General features: G+C 39.6%; 1 protein-coding gene across 5 annotated transcripts in view; it reads left to right on the plus strand.

Annotated features, from left to right (window-relative positions):
* The window catches only part of FHL2 (four and a half LIM domains 2), a 79,707-nt gene that overhangs the window by 63,377 nt on the left and 5,034 nt on the right, over positions 1–11,296 (plus strand). For 3 of the 5 annotated variants that reach the window (XM_019525306.1, XM_019525309.1, XM_019525305.1), the window contains exons 3-5: positions 3,419–3,593; positions 6,429–6,598; positions 7,978–8,164. In XM_019525306.1, coding sequence (XP_019380851.1) covers positions 3,419–3,593; positions 6,429–6,598; positions 7,978–8,164 — 532 coding nt within the window. Of the gene's footprint in view, positions 1–3,408; positions 3,594–6,428; positions 6,599–7,977; positions 8,165–11,296 lie in introns of all 5 variants that reach the window. The other 2 variants (XM_019525307.1, XM_019525310.1) reach the window with 2 other exon arrangements.

Genomic DNA, 11,296 nt, shown 5'->3' on the forward strand with positions numbered 1-11,296 from the left:
GTCGCTTCCAGCCCTAATGTCTATGAAATCTATGAAATAAACACAATGGAGTTGCAGGGTATAAGGAATTTATGTTTATAAAACAAGGCAATTCTAATCTTACAATTTTGTTCAGTTAAAAAGAAGTTATTCACATAGAGTGCATCTTCATGACACCCTATGACAATGTTGTTACTGTGCCATGTTTCAGTACTTCCTTTTGGTATGTGGCGCATGGTTATTTTTAGCAGCTATGTTGCCATAGAGGTGTGCTATAATGGGGGAGCGCACTGCTTTGATGAAGTAGCTGCTGGTCATATGTAGATACTTTTGGATGCTACGTCACCATGGTGTGTCACTACAGTGACATAGCATCACATGTAGATGCGCCCATAAAAGTTTCATCCAAAAGAAGTAAACGTAGGCTGAACCCTAGGTTTGTACATTATGGAAGAACTGCAATATTGAAGGCTGAGCTTGAAAAAAAGATAAGGATCAATTCATACAATAAGTCAGGTCCTCAACTGTTTGTTATACATAGTGGGGTGCAAACTAATCCCAACCTCACCACCTACACAAGTGTTTAAACACAGTGATTTACTGTGGTATAGGATAGTATCTGTGTTTTACAGGACTATCGTACAACAGAGTAAATTAATCTACTGCACACTAATTGTGGTGCACGTGTACACAGTGATGCTTTGCTGTGCATTAAATTAGTCTAACGCGCAGTAAAGCACACATGTAAACATGCCCAGAAAGTGTGAAACCAGTATAACCAATCTTTCAAACATACCTTCCAATACCAGGAAATCCCTTAGTCACATAGTCACCCAGTGATTTTTATGTCACGTCCTTCTGGCACACCTGTGTAGGGAGTATGAACTAATGGTATGAGTACGTGTATGTGTGAACTGATGTGAACCAATGGTATGAGTATGTGAGTATGTGTAGGGAGTATGAACACTGAAACAGTTCTTTTGGGTTGTGAGCAGCCACTATAAATTAGAGCATGTAAGAGGCTGCTCTAAGTTTAGGTTAGGAATTGGTCAGGGTCTGGACATAATTTAACATAAAACTGTGTTTGCACATGAGGCTGAAGCATAACTCAGAGTCTTCTCTTGACTGCTATGTCTAGACTGTGTTTAAGTTGTGTTTCTAAATACAGTGCAGTCAGAGGTGTGACTAGTACATACAAATGTACCTGAGCTAGCTTTCATCCAGCTAACTTGAGTACCGACAGTAAGTACATGGGGTCACAAGTAGGCTTGTGTAGCCCATGGTGCTGTGGCTACACTACTAGAAATATTAACCTAGGCATATTCTGCCTAGCTCCAGTGTAAATATACATGCTATAGATCACACCAATGGCTGCACTGTAAACCTAGGCTTAAACATTAAACCTAACTCTGCTTAGCATTTATGACTCAGAGGCTTCTGACCAAAGATTGCTAAACTGTTACAGCAAAGAATAAGCATAATCTATTAATTCTCCTCTTAAAACATGAAAAACTTATACTTCTATTGAGGCCTATACAAATAAAAAGCAAACCATTAGATTACTAATTTTGGAGGAAAAAATACCTTACCAACATAGCAAAAAAGGAAAAAGGAAACTGGAAAAAATAATAATTTATGTTTAAAATGGTCTTCACTTTCATAAGCAATCAAGAAAAACAGATCTGTTGTCATTTCATTTTCCAGCAGGCAAATATTTCATTTTGGAATGTTCCTAGTTGACTCTAGCTTGCATTTTTTCATGAAAAATATTATTCTTCTGAGATCAGGATTAGGTTGTTCAACTTCCTTTAAAGAAATAAATGTAAATACCAATCTTTTCAACGAGGTTTTTTATTTTGATGTTCAAAAATATCTGATACTTGAGGAGAAATCAGGCTGTTTTAGAAGGTTTTGATTGACATGAATAGAGAAAGCTGAATGAATAAGTCTTTGAAAAAGTGAAATAGGATCCTCAATGGGTATTATACCTCAGAGCCTGACCTCAAAGCCAGAAAAACATGAACATCCTCAATCATGACTTGAAAATAAACTGAAGGAGTTGAGGGGAGGGAGGGCAGAGCAGGTGTTCAAATGAAACTCTCTAAATTATGCTACTGTTAATGTTCTGCCTCACAGATTAAAAAATGCTGACATCTTAGACTTCGTTCTTCTCTATTCAGATCAGCAAAATAATTTAGTACAAGTAACTTAGCCAAATTATCCATGAATCTTTAAATGGAAACCAAAAGGTTAATTCGCTCATTCACTACACAGATCCTACTATAATTTCTGAGAATGCACATATTAGGTTAGATATTCTGATTATTTAATCTTCCCTTTTCCTTTGAACAGCATTAAAATTTTCTGTCACAGCACCCATTAGAGTGGAGGAAGTCATGTTACCCTGCATCATATGTTATTTGACTCGTGTCTCTCCCCCACACATTGTATTTACAGTAGCAGAATGTTTCTAGGTATCCCAGAAAATGACATTGTAAAACATCTGATGTACTAATGGTTAAATCAGAAATTTCGAGGATTGTCATAATTGGAAAAGCAAAATATCCCATATTTAGTCCTTTCCTAAAGTAGAATAAGAATCACTGAAACCAAGGGTGGTGTGGGTTTTGTAAAGCCTGTTTGTGTGGGGTTGATTTAATAGTTCAGGTCCATTTTCTCCAAATATCCAAATACCCTCTCCAGAATTGGAAGAGATGAGATGAATAGTTTCTGTTTTTGTCTCATTTACTGAAGAGTGTGCAGCTTTTTTATTGCATTGGGTTTGCTTGGATCTGGGTTCCACTTTATCTGAGACCCAAAGATGCTAGATGTGACAAATTATATGGGTCATCTTTATTATGGACTTCCTTTTGGCCTTTTCTGGAACAACCATTCTTTGAAATAATTCCTCCTGCTGACAAATTACCTTTGGAACTGAAATACCCATGCCAGTCCTAGCATCAGAGTGTTTTGGATTGGTAGCTAAAGAAGTGATGTGATGTCCCATCTTTGTGGTAAGCCCATAGTAAAATTATCATATTAAAGAAACTCTAGACAGCAACAGTTATGATTCTGACCATGTTCTCAACCAAGTTGAGAATGTATCATATTTAGCAAGTCAAAGCATTCTTATTTGAAAACGACTTTATTCAGAGAAGAAATATCTAAAGGAGATTACTTCTTTCTCTGAAGCATTACAAAAAGTGAAATGAACTTGAATTTTAAAAAGTCTGTCAAAAAAAGGAAAAAGCTGTCTTTAGCCCTCTCGTGTAACCAAAGCAAAATCAGTTCATCTTAGCAGGACAATTTATTTTCTTGATCTGTAAGAATAAGCCTTAAATCCTGGCTAAGATTCAGATTTGGATGTGTTTATATTCTCCCAGCTTCCAATTGTGCAAACTATTCATTCTGTTTATTCTGTGATTTTGGATTTCTACAGGATCTGTCCTACAAGGACCGACACTGGCATGAGACCTGTTTCCACTGCTTTCAGTGCAAGAACTCACTGGTCGACAAACCTTTTGCTGCAAAAGAGGAACATCTACTCTGTACTGAATGCTACTCCAATGAGTATTCTTCTAAATGCAATGAGTGCAAGAAGACTATTATGCCAGGTTAGGACATACTGCTTTTCAGACAGAGAGAAGGCCAGGTCAAACATCAAAATTCACCTTTGTAACTAATTTCTTTGCTTCACTGTCTGTCCTAAGGCATGATCTGAGAGTCTAGCAGAAGATATTATAACCTGTGTTTTAAGATATCCCCTAGACCAGATAGTAATTGTAATATTTTATTTAAAATGCTAAATTGGAAGCTAGATATGTCCAGTTTCACTTCTTAATTATTAGTGAAAAGACTGCCAAACCACCTTAAAAATGTTGTTGAACAAAGATTCTGAAGAGAAAAGTGCAATATTTCCTTCAAGTTTAAAAAACAAGTGCCTCTAAGAAACAAGTGCCTCAAGCATGGATTTAAAGCACTGGAACAGTAAAATATGCCTTTCTTCTTTACAACACTGTAGCAGCCTTTGCTAGTTTGAAGGTTTAAAAGGCAGAAGCTGGGTCTGGAATTAAAAATTTAAGAAATCTATATGTATGCCTGGCAATGATAATTGGCACTGGTAAATCTTTTCCAAGCTGGCTTTCATATCATTCATCTAAAAACCTATATGCCTGACAGGTCTTGTCAAATTTTTAGAGAGTTTTGAGTGATAGAACAGGAAAGAAATAATGAATGTATATTTAACATCAGATGTCCAAAATTGTTGCAGGTTCTATACTCACTCCTTTCCACTCTTCAGCAAGATATTTTTTTTTGTTTTGGATTATAGATATACTACTGGCAGTGGTTTTGTTTGAAAATTATAGCTAATTTTGTCATTTTTAAGGGAAGCCATCTTCGTTAACTTCATTTTATTACTCTCATGGTGTTCAATCTTATGACCCAAAAGGAAATCCCAGAAAAGAAGGTGACCCAGAAAGGAAGGTGATGTCAGGAACTCAAATCAGCCCATCACAAAATTATGCAACCACAAAGTGGTACTCAAGACTACCTTGTTCAGGCAGTTAATGTCAGAGTCCCACTTGACAACTAGGTAACTCTCCATCCTATGTAGCATTGTCTGTAGAAGCCTTTACATGAAGCATCACTTCCCATTTCTATAACATGCTACCTTAGCACAGGAGCAAGGATAGATTAGTAGTCTGAATGACTGGAGTATGGATTAACACAGAGACCCAAGAAGTTGGAAACATGTCAGGGTGGTAGGGTGGTTGTTGATATTTTTCCTCTTTGAATGTTCAGTTTAAATGATGTAAAATTGCTGACATGCATGTGGAATGATGGCAGTTAAGTACCTGATTGCGCAGTTCCTTATCCTGGCTCCCACTGACTTCATTCAGGTGGATACACAACTGCAATGATCCTCACTGCTGCCATTACCACCTGCCATTAGAGCCCAGTGCATCAGAGAGGTGAAAATAAACCTTTCACCCTATCCTCCAACCCTACTCAGTTTTCAGTTCTCCTCTCTTTTATAGACCGGTGTTTCATTGCATAAAGGAGTGAGCCTTTTGCTACTTTGCCTACTCTCAAAATTACATGTATGTTTAGACTTATTAAAATAGTGTATTACTAAAATGTGGCCACATTCATGTGTGTCATTGTAGAAAGATAATTAGCCATTCACATCTGTCATGCTACTACATGTCAATCATTCTTTTATTTTTACATTTTTTTAAACTGGCTTTATCTCATGTCTCAGAGCACATTGCACAGAATAAGACAAAATGAAAGACTTGAAATGATGACTGTAAGGGAGAGAGAATCCAAATGTCTGAGAGAGGTTGGTCAAATTTTGCCTTTGGAAATATTCTTCTGGCATTCGTGCCAACTATCTAAAAGCTGAATTTGGACTTTAACCAGAGGCCTGATATCTGCAAGCTGCTATTTTTTTAAATGTTATGCTTCACTGATTTTTGTTCCAAGCATCAAAAGCAATGTAAACTGTAAGCATGTTATCTTGGAGATATATTTTGACCTTGGCAAAAATTATAGAAGTTTGCTTGTTTGTCAAATATTTGTGATATCTGGAATGGCTGACAACTCACCTCTGAAATGTTTGCTTTAGTTGGGGCATGGAGATGTCTTTTTATACTATGCTACCCAGAACACTTTAAAAAAGAGTGTTATCTTTCACCAGTATGCTGCTTCTAGCTAACAGAGGGATGACTCCAAAAATGAAGACCTTTAAGTTTTTTCTTCTCAACACAAAGCATGGCTTAAATAACACTGAGGTCAATGAGAAGGCCCCCTCCCTTCTCAGAGAAACAGTGAAGACTCATGAAGCTAATGGCCTGGCACATGATGAGATGCTGCACTACTTTAAATCAACTTTAAACTTTAGACTGCAAGGGGGACAGAAACAGGACTACAGAACACATAGGATGTCTGCTCTCTCACCCAACCAGTGACTCCATTTTATTGCAAAAGAGGGTTTTACTAGGTGATGTCAGGAACCCAAATCATTACCCTTTCCACCAGACTTGCCTGTTTGAGGCTATATCTGGGACAAAGACAAAGGTGATTCAGAGAGAAGAAGTAAATTTTAAAAACGTTACTTTCACTTCTACATCCTTGGTTGAAGCTAACACTTTATATTTTACACCTCCTGTGTAGAAGAATTTGTAATGAATACATTCCCACTTGAAGGCAATGTGTAACAGGCTCTCTTTTTAGTAATAGCTACTCCTCTCTTTTATGCTCACAATACTCACACTCTGCAAACAGTATGCAACCCCTTGTGATGCTAACTGAAATAGTGAGTAAGGTTTTATATCTAATCACTGACCATTATGCTGCAGTAGGAAGCTGAACCAATTCAAACATGCAAGCTATGGGTAAAAGTAGCCAAGCTCTTAGCTTCATTCTGTATTTTGATCTCATTACAGGTACTCGCAAAATGGAGTACAAAGGTAACAGCTGGCATGAGACCTGCTTTATCTGCCATCGTTGTCAACAGCCTATTGGGACAAAGAGTTTCATTCCTAAAGATGATCAAAACTTCTGTGTACCCTGCTATGAAAAACAGTTTGCCATGCAGTGTGTCCAGTGCAAGAAGGTAGTGGTTTTGTAATTCAGGTTTCCGAAGCAGTTAAATGTTTTGTTTTGTCCTGTGTGAGAGCAAGAAATGTCATATAAAAGCTAAAACCAATTTACCGTACAAAATACTGTACAACCTAAGGACCCAATCCTGCAAACACCACACCAAGCAAAAACATTTATTGCTATGAGAAGTCTCCTAGAATGGGGCCTTTAGCCTCAAGCATGGAAAAAATATGTAGAGAGATTTCAAAAGCACTCTGTACTGACTTAGTTTGCTTCTACCAGAATCAATAATCACATTGCTATTGATTTGGTCTGTGGTACCAGACCACTCTCTGGCTGCAGGGGACAGGACAAGAAATAGTAGTCTTGAATTACAAGGAAAATTTAGATTGGATAAAAGGAAGAAATTTCAAACTGTGAGGGTGGTTAGGCCCTGAAAGATTACCAAGGTTTGTGAAATCTCTATTCTTGGAAGCTTTTAAGAGCAGGTTAGATGAACACTTGCCTAAGGTTGTTTAAACAGTGGCAATTCTGCCCTGAGTAGCAAGTTGGACTACTGACTTCCTGAGGCCACTTCCAGTTCTTTTTATTATGGTTCTATGATTTGGAAAGGTCCAATGCTGAATGCTTTTAAAATAGCTCATCCTGAAAATTTAAGGTAAAAGGAAAGATGGATTGTGTTTATACAGTATATATTTTCTGGAACAAAAATTCTTAAAGCCAGTACACTGATTAGTGGTGTCTGCAGGCCATTTGTCTGCATAATATGTGAAGGAGTTAAAAATAAGCCCAATGGAAGAAATAAATTTATTAGCTGATACTGCAAGTCTGTCTTATGAATGTTCTTGTGTCCACAATGTAGTGACATTTATTGAGGTCAGTGAGATTGTTTGAATGAGCAAGGACTCCTCTTGCAAGTAAAAAATATCTGTGACAAGGAGATGCAAGTAAAGAAGTGGAATTTACAGCTGAGTTTGAAATAAAATGTTATATTGAGAATGAAAGATAAGGACAGACAGAGGTTCTTTTATCACTGGCAAGATTGGGTGAGAGAACATAGTCGAGTCCAGTGCTCCGATGTGTGTAAGGAAAAGAGTGGAAAATAAATAAATAAATAAATATTAGGAAGGTTGAAACAAGGTTTTAGGAACAAATAGGTTATATTTGAGCAAGATTAGAAATGACTAGAGAGCAAGAAAGTTGTCTACAATGAGGGGGATTGCTCATATAATTGGAAAATACTGGAGAATACTAACCTAAAACTAGGGCTTGGCTCTTCAATTTGTTCCTGCTAGCATTAACCAGATATTATTACTATTTTTTTAAACAAGGTCATTCTTGGTAAGAAGGGAACCTCACAAAACTTTTTGTTTTGTACATTCAATAAAACAGGCCATCACTACAGGAGGGGTTACTTACCGGGAGCAGCCCTGGCATAAGGAGTGCTTTGTTTGTACTGGATGTAAGAAGCAGTTGTCTGGACAGCGTTTTACCTCTCGGGATGAATTTGCATATTGCCTGAGCTGCTTCTGCAACCTTTATGCCAAAAAGTGTGCTGGATGCACCAACCCAATCAGTGGTAGGTTTCTTGCTACCATCGGTTTTAGAAATGTAGAGGTTAATGTTAGCAATGGACCAAATGAATACTAATGAAAAGCCCCAACATGTTTCTCAAAAATATCAAATATTGAATTTTGAAACTATCTTACTTATTACATCTTTGGAGCCCTGAAAAAAATTGGAATTATTTTTAAATTTTAATTTCTTTTTCTTTCCATTTGATTTTCATGGGAAATGCTGGTAATATAGAACTATAACATGGGACCAACATTTTACACATGTGAGCTACAGTGTCCACGACTGAGGTTCTGGGCCACAACTCTTTCTCACATTCTTTTATGTCTTACTGACATTGCTTTACTACAGGCTTACCTTTTTACTGCTTGCCTATTTGCTTGCATCTTTCCTGCAATATCCAAGTGTGGACATTTGGTTCCCTGGAGACAAGTAGTGGCAGTGCACCTTGCGCTGCCACTGCTTGTCCCCAGGGAATGTCCATGCCACATGCACTCTGGTGCACAGCAAGTTACCTCAGGTGGAATAAGGAGTAAGGGTGTGCGAAACAGGCCATATTCAATTCAGATTCAGATTTGGCCCGAATCGGGGACCGTGATTCAATTCATTGATTCAGATCGCTGTCCCTGATTCAATTTGGCCGAATCCAAATCTGAAGATTCAATGCTGATTTGGAGAATCAGAGATTCGGCCATAGACACAGCTTTAAATGTTTTTTCTACATACCTTGACGACCTGGTGACCGACTTAAAAATAAAGGGTGGCCTGGGCAACAGTGACCATGAAACCATCACATTCACTGTCTGTCACAAGGCAGACAAATTAGATAGCAGGGTTGAAGTTTTGGATTTAAAAAATGCAAATTTCAACAAGCTCAGGTCACTAGTAGGGGAAGTGCTGTGGGACCAGAAACCAAAGGCGAAAGGAGTGCATGAAGAGAGGTTGTTCCTAAAAGACATGATCCTTGAAGCACAAAGCAAATCCATTCCCATACTGAGAAAAGGTAGCAGAAGGGCTGGGAACCCTCTTAGCTAAACAGGAAAATCATGGTCCTCTTAAAAAAGAAGAAAGAGGCGCACAAACAGTGGAAGCTTGGGACAGGCCCGAGGAGGACTATACAGCAACGACCCACACTTGTAGGGAACAGATTAGAAAGGTTAAGGTGGTGACAGAACTTAAATTAGCAATGGGAATCGAGGACAACAAGAAGTCCTCCTTAGGTATGTAGGGAACAGAAGGAAAACAAATGGGAGTGTGGGGTCATTGCTCAACAATTCAGAACAGCTGGATACTGGCATTCAAGAGAAAAATGAACTGAATGACTACTTTGCTTCAGAATTTCACTGGGCCAAAGGGAAAATCATGCCAGAAAGGGTACAGAATGAGCATGGTAGGAATGGCCTCCTTCCTACTATTGTCAGAGAACTGGTACGTGATAAATTCTAAAAATTAGACATATATAAGTCAGCAGGCCTGGATGAACTTCATCTGAGAGTGCTGAAGATACTGGCCAAAGTCATCATGAAAACCCTGGCAAAACTCTTCTGAAACCTATGGTGCTCCGGAGAGGTCCCTGAGGACTGGAAGAGGGCCAATGTCCTGCCCATCTTAGATTCATAGAGTCATAGATTGTAAGGGGCTGGAAGGGACCTTGCAAGATCATCAGATCCAGCTCAGCATTCCCTCTAAGCTTTGTGGCATGCATGGCCACGCAGGCATGCTCATGCCATGCTGCCAGGTGCACCTGCATGGCCGTGCGCACCATGAAGCTTAGAGGGAATGCTGGTCCAGCCCCTCTGCACTAGGCAGGAAAACCAATTGGGGTCAGGTGACCCCAGCAATTTCCTTTTGAAGATTTCCACAGTAGGTGATTGCACCACCTCCGGACGAAGCTTATTCCAGTGTGGACACTCCAACTGTGAAGAAGTTTTTCCTAGTGTTAAGCCTGAGACCGTCTTCCAGGAGTTTGTGGCCATTACTCCTGGTTTTTCCGAAGGCTGCCCTGGTGAAGAGCTGTTTGTTGAGCCCTTGATGTACCCCTGATAGAGCGGTAATCTGCTACCAAGTCCCCTCTCAGCCTTCTCTTCTTTAGCCTGAAGGGATCCAAGTCCCTCAGCCTTTCCTCATATGGCTTGCCGTGCAAGTCTCTGATCATACTGGTGGCTTTTCTCTGGACTCTCACAAGTTTCTCCACATCCTTGTTGAAGTGCAGCACCCAGAACTGGATGCAGTACTCCAGCTGCAGTTTCACCAATGCTGAGTAAACCAGGAGAATCACTTCTGTGGTTTTGCTTGAGATGCATCCGTTGATGCATGCCAGAGTAGTATTTGCCCTGCTGGCTACAGCATCACACTGATGGCTCATTTTCATACTATGGTCTATTAGTACCCATAGGCCCCTTTCAGTTGTGGTGCTAGTCAGTTTGGCACCACCTCTTCAAGAAGGGGAGGAGGGAGGATCTGGGTAACTATAGGCCAATTAGCTTAACTTCTATCCCAGGGAAAATCCTGGAAAAATGAATTAGTCTATGTGCGATAGGCTTGCAGAAGGTAGGATTCTGAATGACAGCCAGCATGGCTTTGTCACAGGGAAGTCTTGTCTTACCAATCTCATCTCCTTTTATGATCAGGTAACTCACCATCTGGATAAGAGAGAGGAGTTTGACATTGTATACCTTGATTTCCAAAAAGCCTTTGATCTAGTATCCCACGATGTTCTCTCAAGAAAATTGGAGGATTGTGGGCTTAACTGTGCAACAGTTAGGTGGGTAGGGAGATGGCTACATGGTAGGATTCAGAGAGTTCTAATGAATAGATCTGTGTTGTCCTGGTGAGAAGTGGCCAGTGGTGTCCTTCAGGGGTCGGGGCTTGGTCCAGTGCTTTTCAACATCTTTATCAACGATTTGGATGTGGGGGTGAAGAACTGGCTGGAAAATTGGCTCCATGGTCAGACCCAGAGGGTAGTAATTGATGAAAGTCACTCGTTATGGTGTCCTGTGATCAGTGGGGTCCCCCACGGCTCTGTCTTTGGACCCATATCATTCAACATCTTCATTAATGATGTGTACATTGGAGTCAGAAGCGGACTGGCCAAGTTCGCCGATGACACCAAACTTTGGGGCAAAGCATCCACACC

The sequence above is a fragment of the Gavialis gangeticus genome, unplaced genomic scaffold, assembly GCF_001723915.1.
Source record: "Gavialis gangeticus isolate Ggan-Ray unplaced genomic scaffold, GavGan_comp1, whole genome shotgun sequence".
NCBI classification, from domain to species: Eukaryota; Metazoa; Chordata; order Crocodylia; family Gavialidae; genus Gavialis; species Gavialis gangeticus.